The sequence below is a fragment of the Rhea pennata genome, chromosome 12, assembly GCF_028389875.1.
Source record: "Rhea pennata isolate bPtePen1 chromosome 12, bPtePen1.pri, whole genome shotgun sequence".
Taxonomy (NCBI): domain Eukaryota; kingdom Metazoa; phylum Chordata; class Aves; order Rheiformes; family Rheidae; genus Rhea; species Rhea pennata.
Window position 1 is genome coordinate 14,682,961 of NC_084674.1, and position 25,732 is coordinate 14,708,692.

Here is a 25,732-nt window from a genome sequence, read left to right on the forward strand (position 1 = left end):
GAGAGATGCATGTGTTAGATTTGGAACGCCGTGTCCATTAGCGTAATGTTCTTTACTGTCCCTGTTCCCTGAATTTGAAAGAACAGCAAGTGGAAAACTATAAATTCACAATATCTAAATTTAGGTAATTCTTACTACACAGTGAATTACCCGCACTTTCAGTAATGCTTTCTTCATACCGTGCCTTGAGCTGTACAAAATTCTTCATGCTTTCCCATTCTTTAAAGTTGAAAAATACCTGGGTCAAACTAGGCAGAATAATTTAGAAGTAAATGCTCCTCTACTAAATCCAGCTCTGTAGTATCTTGATTCAGTGCAGTTTTTGCAGAAAGTTCACACAAGTTGAGTGCTAAGGAGCTGCTGTGTACAGAAATGCCAAAGCTGCAACACATAAGGACAATGAGGTAGGTTGAGGCAGTTTCTTAGCAATTAAATGGTGAAGGTAATGCTGCTTTCCTCAGTGGAAAATCCCAGCTTACATACTGTTGTTTTATGCTTGGCTAAAGATTAGAAAGAGTTCCTGGTTTTATTAAGTTCAGTAGCAAAATTTAAATTATTTAATGGGATTAATATTTTCTTCTGAGCTCTAAGGAAGCTCAGTTTCAAAGATGGGCAAAGAATCACTCTTGACTAATGATTTTATTTTTTTTTATTTTTTTAATTTGCTGTACAATCCTGCAAATTGTTATGTAATTATGAAAAGTCTATGCAGATGCCAACCAAATACATTTTAGAGGAAAACAGAAAATGAATTCCTCTTTAGCATATGGTGGAAACAGCATATAATGTATCTAGAAGAAAAAGCATATAATTAAAAATTAAGAGTAGCGTAAGTCCACACTTTTTTAAAAAAATACACAGAACTGAGAAAAATAATACTTATCTGTTTTAGTAATTTTTTTAAAGCCTTAATGCTTTATAAAATTAGAAAAATATGTATTGAGAGTAGGGAAGGGCATAGTACTGAATTTGCAAGAATTTTTTTTTCTCACCCACAAGAATACCACCAGAAGTCTTTGTAAAAATACTTTTTAAAAGAAATACTTCAATACACATTTTAGAGGTTAGCTTACTACTATTTTCCAGTATTAGTAAACTAAACAGAATGTAAATGGTACTAATAGACTTAAGTGTGTGGACATATGATTGTTTGGATGTTTCAAAACATGTTTTCTAGGAGGGTAGAAGAAACATCGGAAAGCTAAAGGTGTGAGACATAGCTGTATATTCAACATCTTGAATGACTGAGATAGCTGTTACCATAATTTGTACCCGTACTGTTGAAAATAGAATGCAGCTGATATTTGCAGAAATAAAATTTTTATACTATAATTTAGAAGTTAAATTTCAAAATAAAACACTTTTGTTCAGTTTCTTTCACTGAGCTTTTTTAGTAGTATTAAAGACGAAGCTTGAGAGTTCGTTTGCATTCTTATTTTATCTAAAACATTGCAATTTTGCATACCACACAAATAACCAGACTCGTAACTGCTATTCACACTTAACATCTAGAAGAGAAGTTGATATATTGATGGATTAATATAACCAAGCAACTGAAAGAAACTATAAATGTTTAAAAATTCTGTACTGGACAGACTGGGTCTGACCTTTTTTGAAAATAAGACTACTATAATATGACTTTATATGATTGTTTTCCCTGTGTCCTCCTTGAACGTCTCCTAGCACATGGTTCTGCACGTCAAGAGAAACCTACCCCTACTAGCTACAAAAACTATGATAACCTGGATTGGATGATACTGTCAAAGAAGACAGTATCTTCTTTGCAGGATTGTCAAAGAAGTGATACGTAAAGTTCCTATGCCCTTTTCTTTCCACCCAAATTGATTTCCAAAGCACTGTTCTAGTTGATGAATCCTGCAAACTGTATTTCTAGGGATATGCCTTGAAGCCACTCATACACCTAACATTATTAAAGTAAATGAAGTTTTTTTATAATGGACTCATGGTCTGGCATCATCAAACTTAGATGACAATAGACAAAACCTGTAGTCTGTTTTAAAAAAAAAAAAAAAAAAAAAAAAAGCTGTTGCTATTTAGAATTTGAACTGCTTGCTTAACACTGAGAGCGCTTGCATACGCATTAGCTATTCTGAATCAGTTTGTGTTTTGAATTTACAGGGATGGTGTTTTAAATCTTTGTATCTGCTGTTTTCTCTGAGCTTCTACCCAAAATTTCTAGTTCTGCTCCTATCACCAGGTAAATTGGAGATGTTCTGAAGGGTCACTAACTGCATTTTTAGATGGGCTAAGTGGATCATTTCAACAATTTCAGTTTCTTTCTATCTACAGCAGCATAAAAAAAAAGTTTAATGTAGAGTTGGTTAAAGTTGAAATGGTTATTAAAACTCTTAAAAAGTGAAGCTATTTGGTTGCTTTATAGCAAGGAAATCATCTTTAGATTTATATGCATAAGAACATTTAAGAACATTTTAGAACTGGTTCTGCTTTGCACATATGGGCTATTTCAGTAGGTCATCTGCTTATTACAGGAGAAATGGGGAACTGTTGCAGTTTACAGATATTTAAAATGAGAAGTGAAAGAATGCTATTCCAGTTACAAAATAATACCAATTATAAATGGTTAGAAACTGTTTAAATTAGAAGGACACATTTTTTTCTTATTTTTTAAATACACATACATGTTTTACAAATACGCTTTAAAAAAAGAATTATTTTAATGCTTATATTTTAGGTATTTCAACTTACCTATGTATGCCAGCCTAATATTTTAGCCAGGTTGCACAATTGGTATGATATGTCATTACTCGGAGGAATGAAGAAGTCAAGAAATGCTTTAAAACTGATAGCATACTTGGATTTTGAAAAGATATTCAGGATCCATTCATGAAATAAGACACTACTTATGCGTCTTCTGTTAGGTGGTCAGCATAATGCATTTGTACATAAGTAGTAATTCAAAGGAGAATTTATTTGTGTTTGGACTCTTCAAGGTGTATTTTTTAAATATGTATTCTGCAATTCTAATCTCTGTATTTTTTTACCTTGGAGCCCTAGACACTGGGGACTTTGTGATTGAAAAAAAAATAGAAAGAAGGTATTGCTCTAATGTTTATACGTTCAGAATGAAACATGAGAACTCTCAGGATGCCTTCCTAACGTATGGGAACTGTTGGACAAAATTCTTCCACCCTGTGGAAAGATACGCATCATTGGGAGGATGTGCATATGGATAGTGCATTTTGAAAAACTTTAGAAAATAATATCTCATTTTTCTTTTTATCTTGCATGTAAATATTGTGGTGATTTGATACTGAAATCTCTCTCACACACAAAATCTTTATTTGAGTTTTAGTCACAAAATGTGCATTGCACACAATGTGTGCATTCAAACTATAAATCGTCAGACTTGAATTATTTCTAAATGGTCAGAAGTTACAGGCTGTGCTGTGATTAGCTGAAGGAATATTCCCTCAATCTGCTATAAATTATTTTATTTTACTTGATATCACTATATATTGCTGTTTCCCAGACTCATAAAAAACAGAACGAGAGATTCATAATGAGATACAATTATTTATTCTTTTACAGTTGATTTAATAGTATGATTAGCTATAGTGTGCCATTTTCTCGGCAGTTGTACTATTGGCAGTCACCTCATATTTATTATAGTCCATGGAAAAAGCAGAAATTAGGTCATATTGTCCTGTTCAAAAGAAACAGGTGGAAAGATAATGTTCTTCCCTTGGTTTCAGATGTTACTTAGATGACCTGAAACTGAAGTGCTTATCCATACCTATCTTTGAGAAAAAAGCTCAATTCTTGATTTGGGTATTTTACTCCAATACAGAAACTTTGGGAAGGCTAGGAATTTGAAAATGTTACTGTGAAAACAGGAAAACTAATTAAAAATTAAAAACACTTCTGGTTTATATCTCATTATAAACATCAGTACAAGAAGAAATTGGAGAATTGTTCATTTTTGTGATCAGTTAATAAAAAGACTTCATTTTTAATGCATATGGAGCTGTAGCATTCAAGATTGATTTACAGCAGCAATCAAAGCACCTTTTTTTCCAGATTCTACTGCTAGGTTCGCAGGCCTTGACAGTAGATGGAAGACTGAATTGGCTTGAGCATCTGGCATGTAGTCCTGTTGGGTTGCTGATTTCACTGGAATTCTAACTATTTTGTGACTGCAGATGTGCAAAAAGATTTGGAGGGAGACAGTCTTGTTGATTATAAGAATTAGGTACATTTATTGCATAATTGTCCGTAAAACTGTTACTGTTTTTCTCCATAAGGGAAGTACATACCTGTGCATAATTCTAATTGCTACAACACAGGTACATTCCCTCTGCAATGTCTGTATTAATCCTTTGACTGTAAATCAGTGTTGAATTGTTCACATCACTTGCTCTTAATTTCTGTAATAGCCAACCAAGTTTATCATGCAGTTCTACTCAGCTAAAAACATTTGACTATTGATACCATAATATAATTTTCTAGGGAGTATAACATTTCCCAGATTCATGAAAAACAGAACAATAAAAGTGGAACACAAGATTATGCAAATGGCATGGGAGACAGATAGTGTTTTCTGCATCAGAGTAAAGCAACTTTGGAGGCTACAGTCTACTTTTTATCAAATTTTGACTGTTACCAACAACTACAAACCAAAAGCTCTTTTTTGTCTCAGAGAGTACTCTAAAGATATAGATAAAAACTAAAAGTTAACCTTTTCACTGCTGAGAAAATCAATTTCTAAATGCACAGTCAAAGGACTGGATGCCTAACATAGCAAATGGAAAATTAAACACATAGTGAATATGCTTATTATATTAATTTGTTATATAGATACCAAACTGAACTCTATTTCAAAGAAAAAAGTTCCCAGCAAGATTACCTCTAGTAAACTACAGAGTGCCAAGAATACTTTCACTGCACCTCGTTACTGCCTGATGAAAGTAATCTACAGTAATTACAGAGCAAGTTGCTGAACAATAATCATAATACAAAAGTCTTTTACAGTAATATTTTCTAAGCTTTTCATGAGTGCCTGCAGCCTTTTAATGAATGTTTTATTTCTCAATTTCCATAAATTTCATTTATGAAATCAGATACTAACAATGTGAGTGGGTCACACTTCAGCAGAATTGCTTGGTATGTCACAGGTCAGATTTTTTTCCTCACAAATGCATAACTGGGCATGTAAACACCATAAGTAAGTATTATTATCCTCATTTTACAAAGTGAGATATAATTAGGAAATGAGCTCAAGAACAGAGATGAGGCTGGTGTCAGCTGTGGAGAGAATACGTAATTGTGTCTATAGCCAGTCAGTGCATTCTGTTAGAGACACTGTTATTGCAACTTTTGCCATTCTGCAATGTCCTGCGTGACAGATCAATACAGCCAGCAGGGTTTTTTTTTTGCCCTGAACAAGCCCTGTGACACCCCTGTAGCAAGTCATGGAGTGATGGAGCGCAATGTGCAGCGGGCTGCACAGCACAGGCATGGCAAGAACCGCAAGAGAAGGAAGAGGTAGATTTGGGGCAGATGTACGCAATGTTACTTCTGCTACAGTATCCCAGAGGCCTCTCAAGGCTGAGGTAACTTGGGGCACATTTTTGACCTATCTCAGACTCTATATTGCCTGTTCCAGCACCATAGCGTTCCTTGGTACTACTTCTCTAGAAGTATATTGCTTGATGTGAACCTGGTTTGCAAGAACTGACTCATTTTGATGAAAATTAGGAGTGATTTCATTGCTGTCAGTTACACCATACATATTTCAAAATAATTAAAAGTGAGAGAAGAATTAGGCCTACTTGTCTTTAGCAATGTCTGATTTCAGAGATGTTCCCATAAAGCTGTTAAGTCATCAACAAAAGGGAACCTGGCAGCCCTTTACTGTGGCTTTTGCAAACACACCAAGGTGTGATTTAGGTGTTAGGAAGGAAACCACCTGCTCTTTGCAGGTAACAGTTGGGCAAGGCACAGCTGTTGAGAGTAGAGTGAGAATAAAGTGAATCAGAAAGGAGTTTAATTTCTAAACTTTAATCTCTGTACTTAGATTGTCTACATATCTGAGAAATACAAGTATACATATTTGGAAATTTCTACCCTTACATTTCAACTGACATGTTAAAACAAACATTACATATTTACGTACAACTATCAAATGTCGCTGTATTTTAGGATAATGTTTTGGACTGAAGAAATAATGCATTGACTAATTTTGCATTCTGTATTCTGGATAGCAAAGAAAATTCCATACTCATCAAGATTTATAAATGCTATACAATCAATTATCTTTTCTTGATTTTATCTCCGTATTCTTACACCACATAACGAACAATCATGATAAGCCTCATGCAAGTATGTGAGTCAATTGCAAGTTATGTTACAGGGCTCATCATCTTCAAAGTCAGAAATTACAAATTAGATATTAAAAATGTTAAATCTCTGGACAACATTTTTAGTTGATCTGGTTAAGCAGCTTCCATTACATTATGTAATTACAGAACGTATATCCAATGATCTTTCAATCATTGTGTACGTAAGTGGGAATTCTGAGGCCATAGAAAATGGAGTGAAAGTTACAGGGCTCTAAACAGTGTATCTTCACAGTTGTTGATAACGAATACTAAGTTAAATTTTAAACATAACTAAAACCTGTCACTTTTCTTTAAAGGCATGGTAGGTCCCAAGTGAAAAATGGATAGGGTCCAGCTGCCCATTACAGCTCTGCATTTGTAATAGGCACCACTTTAGTGGCACTAGGAGAGCATGAGCTGGGGTCTTTTCTGGTTTTGTTTGCAGCAGCTATGATGAAGGCTCAGTATTTCAGGAATCCATCATAGATAATCAGACCTAAGAAGCCTGAAAGATTTCTCTGTTGTTCATATTGATACTGCTGTGAACCTAGATTTTGCCCATAACATAGTGTTGATTAAAAATAATTGCTAGTGTAGCTGACTTTGCCATAGGACTAGCAAAGTGCCCATCTCCATATACCTCTCTAGTTTATGTGAATTACTGCTTTGAAAGCAGAAGGAAGAAGAAAAAGCAGAAAAAAATGTTACTTTTCACAGACTGCGGATAGCTTAGAAAAGAACGTAAGAAATAGGTACATCCCAAGCAGTAAGACAGTGGTCTTACAAAGCTAAGCCAATATATGAGCTGTAGGAACTGTATCTCGTAATAAATACTGCAAGTTTTCCCTTACTAGAAGCAAAGGAGAAATTAAGTTCTGTCATTTATTTAGGCATTACACGTTTGTTTTGAAGTAACAAAACGTTTCTCAGAGCAACTTTTTTGTAGAAATACTATACAGAAATAAGTTATTTATTTATTTAAAAAAAGGTCTTACGTCCATACCACGTGTCTAGCCTTGAAACAACTGCAAGATTTAATCTCATCGCAAAATGTTAGGTTAGAAACAGAAAAGAGAGCTCTCAAGTGATTATTCTATTTTAAAGTATTTCTGGTGTCTCTGGGCTACAATATGTGGTGAGCTACTCTTTTTGACATTTTCTAGCAGTTATTTTCTCTTGCACGATAGAATTACTATTCCAAGATTTACTAGAGTTTAAACGATGCCATCACATCAAATTATAATTCTTTTCCCATTAGTTATAAAAAGACCTACAACCTACATTTCATTCAAATTTGCATTGCATCAGTGTTATAATTGTTAGTATTTATTATTTGTACTGAACTAAGTACTGAAATAAGTAAAATAAGAGCTCGGCTTTACCAGGCGCAGTACACACGCATGCCAGAAAGATGGTCCCTGATCTGAAGAGCTCATAATCTTCTTGCTTCTATTTTTAATACGATACCTTTCCATATTCACAGGCCTATTTTGGGAGCTCAGAAGAGATTCGTGTAGTGTATTTTGTGCGTTGTTTGTTCCTCCGAAACAGACGTGCTCACTATTGCCTGTAAGTTACTCTTCCCGAGCTGTGCCTCAGCACAGCAAGCGGATCGGCTCCTGCTCGTTCGCCCTTCACGTCTCGCCAACTTCGAAGTCAGTTTCCAGGTTTTGGAGCTCGAGATTCTCACCGCACCCCGGGTGCAGTTTGCCTTCTTTCCATCCTCCTCTTTTTTTCCCCCCTTCTTCCCCCCTCTCCCTTTTTTTGACCAGTCTTTCCCCCTCCCTGCTTGAACACCGGTCTCGAGGTGGAAGCGAGCTGCCCGCGTCGACTCCGCGCGGCGCCCGCGCCGCTCCGCGCACCGCGGAGGATCGCGTGGGCGGGGCTTGCTGGAGGGGCGGGGCTTGCGGGCCGCATGGGCGGGGCTTACCAGGGGCGGGGCTTGCGGGCCGCGCACGCACTCGCCCCCCCTCCTCCACCTCCCGCGCCCCGCCCCGCCGCCAGCGGCGCCCCCCGGTGGTGGCTGCAGCTGCTGCGCGGAGGCGCCGCGGCGCGGTTCTCGCCTGGGCGGCAGCTCTGCGAGCCGCGCTCTGGGAGCCGGGGAGCAGCAGCAGCAGTGGGGCGCAAGGTAAGGTGATGTCGCCTGTGCCGGGGCCCTGCGCGGAGGAGCAGGGCACTGCTAGAGGCAGGGCAGGGGTCGCGGCAGCCTGTCAGAGCTGGAAAGTGGCGGCTCAGCCGGGGCGCCCGCAGGCGGCGGGGCTTGCGGCGCCTGGCACGCGGGGAGGGAGCGGCGGCCGCGCGAGGCTGCTCACAACGGTTGTATTGTGCTTCTGCGGGACCCCGCGCGGTGCGTTACCGAGGCTGCCCGGGACGTTGGTGACGGGGCTCCGGCGGCTTCCTCCTCCTCCTGCTCACCCGTCGCTGCGCCCCCTCGCCCCGCTCGGCCACCCGCCGGCTGAGGGGAGGCGCGGAGATGCTTCCCAGGCGAGGCTCCGCGCCCCCGCGGCCCGTCTGAGGCGAGGAGGAGGGACGCGGGCGGGAGCCGCCGCTCCAGGGGCTCCCCCCGGCGCGGCTGGCGGCCCCGAACGCGCGAAGGGGCGCTGTGGAGGCGGGGGGGTGGCGACCCCCCCGCGCGGCGACGGTTGGAGCCAACGGGCGCTTGACCGTTTCCTCTCAGGGCTCAACCGCCGTTTTGTCTTCGTTTTCCGAAAAACTTTCTACATTTATTCGGGGCCAAATCTTTCACAAGCGTAGGTTCAGGAGGAAAGCCATGTGAACGAAGGGCTGAAGTCCCAGGTGCGTCTTGTCTCCTTTGAAAACTTTAATTGCTGTTACCAGTAAGTTTTTTCTTCCCCAGCTGTTTGTTGACCTTGGCGTGTCGGAGAGCGGCTCCGCTGCTCTTGAGCTTTCCAGCCCTTCCCTCGGGGAGGGAAGGGGAGTTGTTGGCGAAAGGAAAGTGGAACAAATAAACACCAAGGGTGATTGCTTACACTTTTGAAGTCAATCGTAGCAGATTCAGAACAGATTGAGAAAGATAGCGTCAATTAACCTGGCATGGATAATTGTTTGAATTTAAGTAATTGATATTGGTGAAGTTCTCTGTAGGTGAAAAATGCTGTGCACTTAGGTACTAATGTCTCACACAGGTAAAATTCTGGCACTGCAGTATGATCTATCATCTGAGTGATGTGGTGACCAGAATGTGTGGTTTATTAAAGAACTATTTACATTAACTTAAGAAATTTAGCTTTGGTATTTTATATCTTTATTTCTTTTCTTACTTTTGAAATCTTGTGAGTGTATGTAAACAATAATATATATCCTGTTAGTGTGTACATACGTGTATTAATCTAATTTATATTTAAATGTTATCTTTTGTCAAGTTGTATGCTGCCTTTTTGTAGCAGAAAAATAGAGGAAGTTCTTTCATCTTCAGATGCTTGTTACAGAATTCATTTGGTTAAATTCCTGATTCTGCAGTTTGCATGGAGGTCTACCAAGTGCAACAAGCTATGAGACAAACGCTTGTGTTCTTATGGTATTTGAACTCATCGTGGGAGAAGCTATGGGATTTGGGAACAAACATAGTTAAAATATTTATTGCAGAATAATAGGTTCAGGAGAATGTAGGTAGGGGAATGTGTGAAACAGTGAAGTGCACCGGAGTCAGTAAGGTAGTCAGTGCAGTAAGGTAGTACATAAAAATACTTGGCTTGTCATTTGGTTGGTTTAGCCTTTTAAACGTTTATACGTATGCCTTATTGCTTCTTTTCAGTATATATTTATTATCCTGTTTTAGTAAACTAAATACTGTATTATTTTAAACAGAAATCTCTCTTAATTTCCAGTCTTCATTGTGCTTAGCAGTTAACAATCTGACAAGGCCTCACGACCCATGAAGACGCTGTAGCATTCAGTATCTTTCCCTGAACGTTTTCTCAGAGCTCAGTTCTGTTTTGAACAGTGCAGTTCTTCTTTCTGGGACTTCTGTGTAGACAGTTATTCTGGCATGATTCCAAGTTATGGGTGTCCTCTGTGTGCACAATCTGGAGGAGTATTATGTGAAATTATTTTCTTTTTAATAAGTGGCTAGTGAAAGCACCTGTCTGTAAGCAAAAATTTATTTTGTTTTCCTGTTCATGAGTTGATATGAGTGATACCTGGTTTTGCTCAGGAATTTATATGTAAAATCTAAATACCAGTTTAGGAGCTAGTTTCTCTGTGTCAAATATCTTGCTTTAGTAGTTAAAGAAAATTAACTGACACTCTTAAATGCTGTATATACTAGAATTTTATCTGTATGCCCTTAGTATTTTAAGTGTTTGAACAATTTCTTCTGCGCCAAGGAAACCTAATTGTTTTGAGTGTTTTATGTGAAAACATTTGCCCCCTCATACAAATACTGTAATATATACGCTTAGAATCTTTTTAGTGTTCTATGTGCATATTTTATTGCAGACACCTTATATTCAGTTAAATCTGATATGCATTTTGAAAAGTAATTTGGTAAGAGTTGCTGTTTTTTTCCTGTATAATAAATAAGAATGATTGGCAAATGATTCACTCAATGGAAGACTTTGGAGTGTTGATATTAATGCTGTTGACTTTTCAATTTATTTCTGTTTATTTTCATGAGTCTTTTCATTTATTTAAATATTGGGGAAATAAGCATTGCAGGCTCACTGAGGCTGCATAGAAAGATCATGTACTTTTTAAAGGGTATCCTAGTACTTTATTCTGTGACATGTAAAAGCCTGAGCAACAGCTCCACATCAGGATAAATGATGGGAACAGGCCAATATACTTGAGGATGCAGGATGAAGGAAAGTCTCACACCTTTGATATTAACATCTACTATTATTGGCTGAAAAAAGTTATCTTCATGTATCTAGTATTCTTTAGGTCCAATAAGTTCCTTTTATTCTTCATTGAATCATGCCTCTCAAGCTGTGAGGGCAGGTTTTGTGTCTAGGTTGCCTGACTCCTTTGAAATTTAAAGAAAACAGATGTTTATGGTTTTGCACAAATCTCTAAGACCATGTAGAGCTATTGTAGTGTAATAGGTAAATAATTAGGAAATAGATTACTGGAGAGTATTTAGGGAGTATTTTATGATTAGCAAATACCTCATGTGCTTTTTTTTAGCTGCGAAGTAACTGTTCTGAAATATCTATATAGCATGTAGTCCCCAAATTTAACATAGATGTAAAAACAGTGAAGTCTTCCCATGTAGTGTCAACCAGAGTTGAACATGAAGTTACATTTTTGTAACTGATGGCATGCTAATAACAGACTTGAATTTGCAGATATGCGTTTTCTGCTAGCAGCTGATTAACTTGCTGGTGCTCAACACTACATAGAATCCAACTATGGAAACTGAAGTAGTTGGCATGCTAATGGATCAGGCTGTTAATGTCTAAACACAAGGGCATATGCGCTTGCATATTTATTTACTTCGACCGAGTCATGTGCTTGATAAGTAATCTAGGAATTCCAAATCTGAGTAAGCGTGCTGCCATAGGTGTTTGAGTTGCTTCAAAACAGTATTTGTCTCATACAGACCACTGCTGAGGGTGGTACTTGAAGCCGTGGCTAGTAGCAGAATTCAGCAACTTCTTCCAAAAAAAATGCCTAAACTAGACAAGAAGCAGAAGTTTTTTATTCTATCCAACAGAAGAATGATTTTTTTAAAATCAAATTATGATGTGTACAGTGAGAAATGATACATTACATGAATAGAAAGGTGTCCTATACTGTTGTTGAATTTTCTTTCTACATAAGAATAACTATCTATGCAATGGTGTAGCTCCCCTCATAACTCTACAGGTGTAATCAGCGTGTGGTACAGCTTTTACTCAAAACATTTACTGCTTTCTCTACCACTGAAGCTTGTATATACTTGGAAAGTTGGCGGAAGTTATGTGGACTTGCGTGATTTTCTACAGAACAAAAACAGCTGCTGTGCAGTTATCATTTCTCAGACTCTTTGGTTATTAAATAAAAGTACAGCTTTCATTAATCTATTTTAAACACTTCAGCGTTTTTCCAATAGAAATTTTCAGTATTATAAGTGGGAGAAGAGCATGTTCATTATGGTGTCCGTACTGTACCAGGAATCCTATTGATTTTATTTTTAATAAGTGTTTCCAACTTGTGCTCCCTCAGAAGGATCTGTCTGGATCCTCACCTTGGTCTTAAAGAAGACAATGACCAGCTATTTGGACATTGCCTGAAAGGCTGACTGCTTCTGCTTGTGTATGGCCTTAATTGGTATTTTCAGATGGCAGACAGTTGGGAAAAGTGAAAGAGATGCATGAATTGCCGTGCAGCCCTTAAAACTATTATATTTTGTATTGATAAGTCTACGATGGATATATCTCAAACTTGGTATCCCCCTGTAAATAGTGAGGTTTTTATTTAAGTATGAAGCCTAATATGCTTTGTTTACTGAAATGTATGTTGTTGAAATTAACCTTTTGTTGGTGGTTCACAGATAAATAATATCTAGAAAAATTTCTCTTGAACAAGTCAATTCCTGTGTGGAGAGGAAATCTTGCAAACTCTCCCATGTGGGTTTGGGTTGTGACTGTGCTTAGCAGCTGCAGGCCAAAAGCTGAAAAGACTGACAAGAAGGTAACTTTAGGACCATAAACTTTTTGTTTTTCATTCAGATTTATTTAATAAGTACTCAATCAGGAAAAAATAAATGCAAAAAAAAAAAAAAAAAAAAAGACAAACTATAGTGATGTATTAAACTCTGCAGCAAGCTTGAAATAATAGGCTGAAAGGATGATGATTTTAATTTTAAGGAGAATATTTAACATACTTTCAGCAGGTAAAACTTTGAAACTGCTACTGTTCCATGGCAGTAATGGTTCTGGTAAAGGAGAAAATCGGTTGCACTTGTCTCAGTAGTGGTGGGGCGTGTTTTGTTTTTGTGTATTTTATTTTATTTTTGTGAGGCTAAACCCTCTTGATATGAGGGAGAGAGGAATTTATTGAAGGAGAAATATGAAAAAAATACTTGACAGAAACTCCGTGATACAGAAACTATATTCTGTATCTCTTTTTTCTTCCTTTTTTATATGCCGTTATCATTAAAAATACTTAAATGCAGTTGTTAGAAAGTGTTCTAATATGCATAATGAGAAAATGTGTGCGCTGCTTGAATGTTTCCTTGTTGTTTCAGATAACGCCTCTTTTTTTGTTTAACGAATTCTCCCTTAAATTTTTTTTTTAGCTTTATATAGGCCTTTTCATATTCTTTTCAGAAGTTACAAACAGTTGTCTGTGGGGATAGTTTTCTCATAGTTTTTTTTTCTAGGAAAAAAATCTTTGTGTTTCTCATTGTTACAGCTTTTGAATATCATCACAGTGCTTGCTTTCAAATTCAGAATTTAGAGAAGGATAGAGTTAAATTCATCTCTGAGTTTGCTAACTGGATGAGTCACTAAATTGGGAACATAAATACTTCTCATAATCTTTGGAAAGAACCTTGCAACGTTGTTTTACTGTGTCGTGTCAACTGCAAAACCCAAAGCATTATGTTTCGCATAAAGGTAGTTGTATTCATATTTGAAATTGTAGAGTATGAATCAAATCAGCGCAACTTCTTGCTCCCTTTTCCTTCTCAAACTGACTAAAGGCTAGCAAGAAGTCCATAGTAACAACTAGGTTTGACACTCTTGAGGTTAGTTTACTTTAACAAAAGTAAAAACCTGGAGAGGGAAAACGGTTAGTGCTGGAGAATTCTTTGTGCACAGTGATATAATAGGATGTCCTGGTTGTTTTCTTCCCCTCTGTTGCTTAAGCCAGGTATTTGAAATACTAGGAACATCTGGATCTTTTCAGAGAGAAATCATTCTTGTCTCAGAATGACTTATGTAATTATAACAACATCATTGACAGAAAATGCCTTGATTTCTATTGAAGTTATATTGAATTCAATGTCCTGTGTATTTTTAGACAGTATATTTATTTTTCTATGTGTATTTCCTGCATTTTAAACCTTTCTGTTTAGAATGTTCTAGTCAAGCCTTTGATAGTTCTTCATAATGTTACACTTTTTTTCAAGTACTGTCTCCTAATTAGATAAAAGATTTGTATTTTATTATTGACTAAGACACTGATCACTGAAACAGTAAATTCCTTTTTTTCTTTCTTTAATTGATAGGGCAATCAACTACCATCCCTAAAAGTTGCAATAAAATTGTAAATATTTCCTCTTTTCTGTTATACCTTAAGCTTTTGGATTGAAACTACTACAAGTTTTAAAGCTCCTGATGACTTTGCAGATCGGTGCACTGCAGATGAGCCCTTTGCTCATCTATTGTTTATCCCACTAAGAGTAAACCACCGGTTGAAATTCTTCAAACTTACAACTCTATTTTCATGAACTCACTATTGCTTTGAAAAATACAAATTTATATTTTGGGAATTGTGTGGGCATACCTGCTTCTGGTTTCACTGATGCTTGTATCTGGATATATCAACAGATTTCAACAGTTTGAAAAGGTGTTAGTATTGTACCACATCCTCTCAACTCTGACGAACTTCTCCAGATGCTTTCTTTGAAGTTGATCTGAGATGATTTGTAGTAGAATTCTTTGTCTTCCTTTTCCTTTTGTATTTTGGAGGGGAAAAGAACTAAATCTTTTAAATCTTTTAAAGTAAAAGAAAGGACTAGTAGTTTTGAGAACAATATCTCATAGCGGTGGTATTTCTGCAGTGGGAAACCTGTACCATATCAGTGGTCTGGCTTCAGCCTAGTACAAGTTTATACTGTTTCCACTTGTCATTCACCTTTTAAGCTACTTCATACTGAGACTAAACACAATGTTCATGTTATTTCAAGAGTAAACATTATGTTTTATATAAGACTTGATAAACTGTTTCCCTGCCTTTAGCAAGTGTGTGCTTGTAGGGACAAACTGATGGTACTTGCTGTGAGGCAGAGAATCATTTTATTATTTTAAAGTTTCTTCAGCTTCTTTGCTATCACCTTGGAGTGTTCTGATGGAAATACCAAATATGGAGTGCAAAGTTATGCATACTGGAAGTAGTTCACTGAACCATTTCTGCCATCTGTTTAAATCTTTCAAATTATCTTTGTATATATACTTGTGTAAAGTACCTATATAACTTAATATGCTGCTCTTGATAGAACAAAAGCTGACCACAGGTAATAAGATGTGCCAAGAAATGGAAGGAAAACATGTTCAAAAGTATGTATTTTAAAAAGTGCTTCCATAATCTCATTCTTTAATGCATGAAATGCAAAGACTTCAAGAAGATAAGTAATGGCATAAGACACAGGTTTTGATCTCAATATACAACATTTGAAGGAACCATAGCACATGTGAAACAAAGTTTGCCATATCCTAGGCTTGAATTGAAGTGATTACGCAATGTAAAGTTTCTCAGCATGGCCTGCTACTTGGAGTTGTGCTCAGCAGAAAAAATATATCAAGAGATTCTTCGGTTCTTGCTCTGATTTTTCTGAAGTATCATGGGTGCAAGGAACTCTCTACAAGTTTATGCTAAGTGATTCAGTGGTATGAAGATGCCTGGCAAACACAGTATTTGAAAACCTAAAGCAAACAAATTAGATAGAAGATTGTTTGCGGCATTTGTTGTTATGTAGTTAAATAATTAAATTGTCTGAAAACTTAAATCTGCCCTTTAACAAGCTATTTGCCTAAGACAACCTGCTGGTTAAGAGCTGAATGCTATCAATATTTTGTGCCTGCAAACATGTGGAAATGAGACTTTGCAGAAAGCAGTGCAAGACTGAATATTTGTGTTCACTAGAAATTGCAGGCTATTGTGCAGGTAGTAAGGAATTGGAAAGTCAGCTCTTTAATTTGAAAGATGTTCTGATGCATGCTTTCTAATTAGTAATCTGCTGTTTTGTTTTTTTTTGAGCATCCTTACACTTGAGAGAATGTTGACAATGCTCCCTGTTTTTTCTTTACAGTTGGTGCATATTACTTTATTGATGCTCTTGTTTTCTTTTTTCTTAAAAATTACTCTTTCTACATTCAAGAGTCTTAGGTTTCTGTAATTTTTTTTCACGGTTCTTTTATCAAACTAAGCATAACAACATACTATTTCAACAATGCAAAGCATTTTGGGGATGGTAAGTTGTGGGAACATGTTTTATCAGAATATATTGGCTAATTTTACTTTAACTGTACTGAATAACTGTTGAATAATACTTTAATTTTTCACTGCCCTCTTGGTGATTATCTAACTTGTGTAGAGATGCATGCGGAGAGTGAAGGGAAAAGCAAAAAAAAAGATTTTTGGCCTGAGGATCAAAGACACACTTTGCAACAAAAGCAAATAAAGAAAATAGGCTTTGTATAGGGTAACATGGTAAAAATTGATTTAGCTCTCTGTTCTGCCTGATATAAGCCACAGGCTGGTTTGAGTCCACGGCTTCAAAGCTTTTCTTGAACCTTCCCATCCCTTCTGTTCAAATGATTCTGTAGTGTTATTCTGTGCGTGTGTTTGGAGATTTGTGCTATAATTGTCATGCCTCCCTCCCACCACAATTTGAGGGGAGGTGTGAAACTTCCAGATTTGAATTTAAATACAAATTAATAAACTACATTTAACTTAAGATAGTTAAGAACTACTCAGTTTAGGCTTAGCACTCCTAGGCTTTTCTCTGCAGTTATGCAGGGTGGGAATCTAAGGCAGATGCATCAAACAAAGACTTTAATGGAAACTTATTTTGTGTGTGTGTGTGTGTGTGTGTTGCGATAACTTACAAGAATTTTAGTATACATGCTTGCTACTCAGTATTGTAGTATTATACAGTCTATACTCAGAGAAGATTTTAGTATACTAAACTTCTGTTGTCTCATCAAAAACAGCAAGGGTGTTTTTTTTTCAAGGCTGTTGCCTCAACAAGATAGTGACAGAAGTATTAACACAGATACTATAAATAAAGTATTTGACATTGTTTTCCTATTTTTTTCCTGGAATTGCCTTTTACCCGTTTCCTCCTATTAAAGTGGAACATGATCTCTAGGATAACACCTAATTAAAGCACATGTGCCTTATCTGGAACAGTCAAGGTTCAGTGTACAAAGAGAGCATGAGGAACAGAATGCGTCCAAAGCAGTCTCTCTTAAATTAGTATTCATTGACTTGCCTTGGCATCTGATTTCAAGTTATTAAGAGAAAAGATGACAGGTTTATTTTCCTCCTTCAAGTTTCATCACGTATGGGGCCTGTGCCATAAACTTCAAGTTCAAACAAGAGTTGGATGGTGATATTGAAACAGGCACCTGTGAGTAGCATATTTTTCTTTTTGAACATTGTTCCATTGCTTCTAAAACTGAATTTTATTTTGAAGGTGGTGTTACTGTTGGAGGATGATTTCTTAGGATAGTGTTAATATTATGGCCTAATAAGTAATAAAACAGTGGCAATATTCTATATCTGTGGCCTTGGAAAAGTGCAAGCAGATATCCATTTTTTTTCTATTTGTCACTTATTTTTTTTTAGCTTCTTTGTGGTTGCTGTCGAGTTGCCAAAGTGAGAGTGAAAAGTGCTGTTGAATGTACACTTGGTGCTGAAACTGTCATGAGTTCCTCCATCTCAGAAGACGTTATGGAAAAAGGAGTGTGATTGGGAAGAGATACAGCCAGAAATCATCAAGACACGAAGAGTTTATGCTACAGCAGACAGGGGTCTCAGAGTATTGGAGCAGCCTTTCTTTGGGGTGTGTGTGTGGGAAGTTAAGGAGTGTTTTGCATGACGTGTTTCCATTTTAAGGGAGCGTGCAATTGTTGCTGCAGTACAGAGGGGTGGAAGAGGGCCGTGCTGTCATATTCTCCTTGACTCATTCCCCTTTTGTTACTGGCAGCTGAGGAAGGATGCTTGTTTAACATTGTGTCAGCTGGCTATTATACCTTTCTTCTCCACATGGTTAAGTGAGGAGTGCATTTGTTTAGTTTATGACTGACTTGGCAAACCTCTCATACTGTTGGAAATCTGGCCTTGGAAGCTGCAAGAGCGTGAGCTGTGTGTCTCAAAAGAATCTCACTCTAAGTATCCAGTTTGTCAAAAAGCCTCTTGCTTCGTCCTGCAGGTGGACATCTCTCTGAAGGTGGTGGATGAGATCTTGCTATCAGAATGAATAAATGCTGGCCTCTTGATACCCTCCAGAAATACTCAGAGCAGGTTTTTGTAAAGTTCTGAGGTTGTGGCTGTGGAGGGCAGCAAGGACAATGCTACTGATATTTTCAGATGTTACACTCAGAACATGAAGGAGCTGAGAAGAGATGCTTGGAAAAGACGTATTTTTTCTTTTCCTCTCTATTATTTTACCTTGTTTCCCGTGCAGAACATGTGAGAACAGAATTTGGATTGATGCCACATTTGATATAATTTTTGTTAAATACATGTCAACCTTTATAATCAACAATTAACAGAAAAGTTGATAATGCAGTAACTTCTAGCATTTTTCTGTTCTCTATTTTGACTCTAGTTTCAGTGTGAAATTCTCAATATTGGATGTTTTTGCTACTGTATTTCACAAGTGAACAGTAGAAGTTTTTTGGGGTTGGTTTTGTTTTGTTTTTGGTTATGTTTGTTTTTTTACTGGGATGGCTACCCTGTGGTTTTGTAACTTAAATCTTTCATCTCCCAGCTTTGAAAATTAGTGGACTGCCTTTAATCTTCTCTTGAACCTCTGGTCTTTCTTACTTGAGTGACTGTAAGAGGAGGCGAAACTCTTGCTAGCATAACTGATGTGATCACTGAAGCATGTAAGCTTTCCCAATGTAGAGTAGAAGCAGATTACTAAAAAAAAGTTATAATTTGCCCCGACAGGAAATTACTTCCTAAAAAAGGGATTTTTTTAAAAAAAAATATTTAAGTAAGGACTTCTGCACCATTTCTTTGGAATATCTTTAAGAATAACTTCCTCTTCCTACATTTTTATAGACTAGCAAGACAAAAAATAATCTTGCAATCCCTGTTGCTGTGGAGCCATTTCTAGCATTATTAGTTTGGTTATTTTCTCTTCTGTAGTGTATCTCAGTGATTCAGGAGTGAATTTGAGGTCAGGCACAGATCCAAAGATAGGTCGATGATTCTGCTGTCAAAGAGATGAAGCTTTTATTGTTGTCTCCTTCAGAGCAGCCTTACAGGTACTTGAAACCAAATGCTGAGTTCAGAAATGGGCTGTGCAAAATTTATATCCCTTGCTATTGTAAAGGATGTTTATTTAAAATAAATAAATAAATAAAAGTGGAATGAAGGAGTCATGTTTTAATGTCCATTCTGTTGTCTGTGAATGACAGGATTGTATGCTCTCCATTCACAGCAAAGGGGAGGCAAGAAGAAGACTTTCCTGTTGGGACTGAATATTGGTTGTTGGTGCTGGATTTAGGGGTTTGTCTGATAAACATGCTCTTTAAGACTGCTTATCTACCCCTTTATGGGCAGCATTTTGACATATAGATATGCATTTTTTTTTTTTAGTGCTTTACTAAAAGTTACTTGTAAGTACGTACAACCTAGATAACCTTACTGGTAATGTTCTAGTATTGATTAATATACAGTTGAATCTATTCTCTCTTAATCTAACAAGTGTTTATGCTGATTATGACTTAAACTAGGCATTTTCAAGTAAAGAAAGCTGACTTTGGCTAAAAATAGCTGTTTTTTCCCTCTTTTAAAAGCACACGCACACAGGGAAAAAAAAGGTGAAACAAGTTCATATTAACATGGTGGTTCCTAGTGGTTTTTTTTTTTTTTTTTTTTTTTTTTTTTTAGGGGAAAATAAAAAGTTTAATGCCTCTATCTTCCAGAGACCTTGTTTATTCCTCTCATACTAGTCATTGAGTTGAAACATGTTTGGCCATATAGACCTTTTAGAAGCAATGTAGCCTGGGAATTGTTGCTAGCATCTGAACACGTATATACTGTTTTTGGGTGACTTCAGCCATGAATTGGCTATTATTTTCAGTAAATCAGCGGAAGATGCATCTTAAAATTATTAAAATACACTAGAAAAGATTCTGCAGATCTTTAAATATCTGAAATCCAGATGTTTTTTTGCCAGTGTTGTGCCGATCATTCCACAGCAGCACTAGATCTGACTGCTGCTCTGAATTAATATAACTGACGCTACGCATAGCCCTGGATACAGACTTACTGACATCAACGGTTTTGGCATATATTCAGAAAAGTAAACAAAAGACAATCAGTGTTGGGTTTGGCATAACTAGCAAGTCCTCAAAATGGCCAAATCCTGCTCAATGTATTCATCCACTTAGTCTTACTGATTTAACTGAAATTTACTTAAATGAGTAAAGTGAATTTGGTCCTAAAAGTGCTTATCTTTTATTATTATTTTCTAGTGTATTGGTAAACACGCAATTCTTCACTTATATTAAATATTGGATTCTTTACAGTTTTCTTTTATTTATTTTTCTGTTTTCAGAAAAAAGATGAATTCTGAAAGCTCAGCGCTTACTGTGAGTAGCCCTGCAGTAATAAACCAATGTGCCAGAGAAGGAATGGAAGAAGGAAAAGTTTGGTAAGGAGGTTTTTATTTCTAGCTTTCTGAAATGTTGGTAGACAGCAATAATGGGAGATGTAGTTTTAAAAAGTAAGTAAAAGAATTTTTCAGGTTAGAAATGTTTACATTAATTTAGCCTTATTTAACAATAGGAAGAAAGAAGGTTTTTTTTGTTGTTCTTTGTTTTTTATTTTTTATATTCTAGTAGATTACCATGAGACTGCATGTCTTGGGATGGGCAATGTAAAAACTCTATTCACTTCAACAGTGCACTAGTTGTACTTGTGGAATTGTCCACATATGGCTAATGCCTAAATCTCCCTGTGCTGTTGCTATGCTTATATTATGCTATTACTTGTATCCTTCAAGATGCTGTACAGAAATCAAGTTTGTGGTGGTCTTTTGATTTGTGGAACCAGCACCGGGAAATCTTTGGGAGGTTGGACTAGATCTCCAGAGGTCCCTTCCAACCTTACTGATTCTATGATTTCCAGTGGATTTGTGCACTGGGAGACATTAAAAACTCAGCAGTTACGACTCCTTATCAAAGAATTTACTCCCTACTGAAGAAGAAAACTAGGCAGTACATCAGTAAATGTGGACAAATGCTTACACATTAGTACTGACTTCTTCATGAAAATTGTGACTGACCCTGGTATTCTTAGCACACTGTTTGGTATTTTCATGAAGGGAACCAGGTGTTAAGTAAACACTGAGATTATTTCAACTCCGTTAATGGGAATGGATCTACTGATGTGCCTTTATTGAGGCTATGCTGATTTTACTTGCTGTCATTGACTAAGGTTTAACTATGATTTTGTTACAGTGCTTTCTTAGCGTGTGAAAAAACAACTGAATTAAACCCAGACCAGAAAGCATGGCACAAGAAAACATGGCACCCACATGGCTCCAAAAAAAACCCTAAATTAAACTGTTCCTGAGAAATACTCTTTAAAAGCTTTTTATACTAATGAAACAAAAACATTAGCAAAGGAACATTGTATCAGCTGCTGGATGCTTAGGAAATTTTTTGTTTCTGTGATTGTTCTTACATGAGATTAAATTTTCGGGTTGTGGTACCTGGAAAGTGTTTGCTTTTTAATGTGTCTTGCTATTTTACTATTGTTTGTTTATAACTTTGGGGATGTTCCACAAAATTTTCATATGGAGATGGAGAGCTGAGGAAGGATTTTTTTTTTCCCCCTATCTGTAACAAGGAGCAGGGTGACATTATTTTTTTTTATTGTTTTTCTTGCAGTATTGAGCAATACTGTCTTTTTTTTTTTTTTTTTTTTTTTGGTGGCATTCCTGATTCTCAGTTATGTTGACTAAAATAGCAGTAGAAAAAAAATTGTTATAAAATATTAGTATATCTTTTTTTTTTTTTTTTTTTTTTTTTTTTTTTTTTTTAAGATACGTAATTGACCTGCGGGCGGGATGGGGGGGAAGAAACAGTGGAAAATAGCAGATTTTGCTAGTCTACTTGTCTTCAGTTCATCTTTGTCTTATGTTTCACTCACTTCCCCTTTCTTTCCTTTTTTTCTCTCTCTCGCGCGCACCTGACTTTTCTGTCCCTCTTGTGCATGCAAACAGACTTGTCTTGACACTGAAGTGTTTATGAAAGATAAATAAATGAACATTTCCATGGTGAAGGATATCTGCCTGCACAAAGCTAAATCACAATGTTCTGTCACGTGTCTTGTCATATCTTTCTATATCTATGAAACGCCTTTAGCTTCTGTGATTGATATAAAGGCAAGATTATAACTCAGTGTAAATTATGGGGCCTGTTCAGAATTACATGGGGCTAAAATATTTAAGTCAGCTTGAGGTGTGATGCTTACCTTTTTAAATGTGTTTCAGTCTATATATCAGCCAAAAATACCATTTTGCTTTTGCTAGCTTCTTATTTTATAAAACCAAAATCTTTCTTATTAAAAAAGGGCACGATGTTCACAATCTATGAGTCTTGTATAGATAGGCTTGTGATTAGAGAAGCTGACTAGCAGCCTGATGAGTATGTGGCATAATGAATACAAGCTGTGGCTGATGATTCTCTTCTGTCTGTGACTCAGCTATTACTTGATGGGTACAATAAAGATAATAGTGAAAGTTTCATGTAGAAATTTGTGGACTATATTTGAAGTTTTCTAAAATCTTATCAATGTTTAATCTTTTTTGACTGGCATTGTAGGGATTTGTCACTAGAAGAGCTGAATAATTCCTGCATTTTCCTCAGCCTAATAAAGTAACGTTGCACTATAGTACTACATCGTGCATTTATATATCTTTTTCATTATCTGATTTTTGAAGCATACTTTTGTTCTGTTGCATTTTCAATTGTTTTATTTTTCATTATGAAAATATGTAATTGGTGGTAAGAGTGGGTGTTAGTGACAGCAAGGTCAGGAATGTGTACTATTGAAAGTACGCATTAACAAGCAAGCTATTCAACCAAGGCAAAAGGCTTCACAAAACAAAATAACTGAGTAAGACGTTATCTAGCGCTTAAACCTCTGTTATGATGCATGTAAAAGGCTTTGTGTAAGGCCTTCCATTCAGGCCTTCTAGGAACAAGTGAAAGAGTAAATAATTGGGTGATTTTCTTCACAGACAGAAGACAATGTAAAAGCCTTTTGCCTTGAATAAAAGTGAACAACTTTTGTTTTTGTTTTTTCTTTTTTTAAAGAGGACACTGGGTAGATATACTTAATATCAAGGACATCACATTGTAGAAGAAATTTATGGTGGAATTGTCCACATACCTTTATAAATTGTGGATTTTTCTCAAATGCTGTAACTAAATTTGTGTGTTGTGTATACTTTGCTAACTAAAAGTTGCAGTTGTTCAAATGATAAGTGTAAATTGTTACACTCCCTAAAATTGGCAAATTTTGTATACTTGTGTTTTGTTTATAAATTGTAAGTTATGTTTTATTGACTGTTACAGGCTATCAGTGAGTATTTAATTCCCCGAAGTTACATATTACTTGTTACTTGTCTAAAAAAAAAAAAAAAAAAAAAAAAAAAGTTGTCATAAATACCTTTAGCATTATACATTTTATTACGGTGTTAAATTAGGAGATAAGTTATAAAAGATGAATAAATCATAATTTACTAAATGACTTTATCCCTTTTTATAGAATATGATGAAGCATAATTGGTCACACAACATTGTTTTATAGCCAGCCAGAAATTTGAAGCTTATGGCAAGGAGTCTGGAAGGGGGGAACTCTCAAATTCAATCTCCCAAGAATGATAATGGGTTTTGGGAATTCTATAGTTTAACTGCTGCCTTGAGTATAAAGAGGATACCTGAAATGTTACCTGTTTTTTGTTATCTAGAGTTAATACCAGAAGAGAACACTATTTGATAATAGTCATGAAAAAAAATCTGAAAAACCAAACATAAGAAATTTAGTTACTATTGGAAATTCAAGGTCTAGAAATATCTGCTTGAAAGTTTTCGTGTTCTGAAAATGAAACATGCAGAAGCACTTTTGAATATGAAGAAGGATGAGCTGAATACTTACTTCTCATTTTGTTAACTGAGCAATTGATAATAGATGAGGAAAAATGACTTTTTGTTAATGTGCAGACATTGACAAGATCTGCTAGCAAAATCTGTACTGATACTAGGTGCTTCTATTTAATTTATTTGAATGCATTTGAATATATTGCACTCTTCTTCAATCCACCTTTGCCCAAAGTTGACTTCCAATAATAGAAGCATTCCAGACTTGGAAATTCTCTTTGCTTCAGCCTCTGTAAATGCATCGGAGTTCAAACAACTTCCGTTACATTATTAAATAATTGCCTTAGCAAAATTATGTGTAGACGTTCTTAAATTGATTTTCAGTGAATGTGTATGAATTGAGCATAATTTTTGTTATGAGTTAAATAGCTGATTGGAGGAGGAAGGTGAAAAAAGACATTGCTGCTACAGGTGTTCTATTTTTCTTTCTAATAAAGAAGAGTAGCTATAACATTTGGAAATGCTTGCATTGCTTAACAAGTTTGTGTTTTATTACTATATACAATAGATGTGTTCCGGAGAGATGATTAGAAGCAATGCGTCAGTATGAAGGTAAATTACAAAAGTAATGTTAGAAAATGTTTCCTATACCTGACTGCTAATGCTGTCCTAGATAGGACTGAAATGGAGTTGAGTACCCAGCGAATGGCCTGGAGGTTTTCTTCACTACTGATTTATGTTCTTGAACTCCTCAATAGTTCATTTCCTTGCTTTTGCTTGAAGGAGGATGCGGGGTTTTTTGTTTTTTGTTTTTGTTTGTTTGTTTTGTTTTGTTTCTTCATGATTTTGTAGTAGGCTGTCACTGGATAAGCGTAGCACAGTTTGGTTGCAGAAGGGCTGCAGGATTATGCTACAGGAGCGTATTTCCTGCAGTTGTCACTGCTTAAAACAATCAAATTGGCAGAGCAAACAGTGGAAATGTTCATCTGCTTCCTTTTGAAGTCATCCAGGTTAACTGGAGCAGCTCTTAGTAGCAGTTTGAACTGGCAAGGTTGATGTTCCACTGAAGCAAAAGAAAACTGCATGAGATTAAGGTATAACAAAATGTTAATCTATCAGGGTTATTTTTGGGAGGATCTCTGTTCCTCATTATGTTATCCAGTTGTTTACAAATTCTGCTGTTCTGGTTTCAACAGTGTTTCATATGTGCTTGGTTTGGTTCCTTTACAAGATAAAGATCAATGAATATTCAAACTTGCAATACTTAACTTGCTTCTGTTTTTCTTCCCTGTCATATATAATCAAGATTATTGGTATTGAAGCTAAAAAAAGAAAAGTTTGTGTTTTAGATGTGAC

General features: G+C 36.5%; 1 protein-coding gene across 3 annotated transcripts in view; it reads left to right on the top strand.

The window, feature by feature from the left end:
* Nucleotides 1-9,045: 9,045 nt before the first annotated feature.
* ARHGEF3 (Rho guanine nucleotide exchange factor 3) overlaps nt 9,046-25,732 on the top strand; it is a 140,358-nt gene continuing 123,671 nt past the window's right edge. For all 3 annotated transcript variants that reach the window (XR_009959692.1, XM_062585715.1, XM_062585717.1), the window contains exons 1-2: nt 9,046-9,155; nt 20,824-20,919. Coding sequence is in view for 2 of the 3 variants with exons in the window: in XM_062585715.1 (XP_062441699.1) it covers nt 20,831-20,919 (89 nt within the window). In the remaining variant the exon portion in view is untranslated. The remainder of the gene's footprint in view (nt 9,156-20,823; nt 20,920-25,732) is intronic.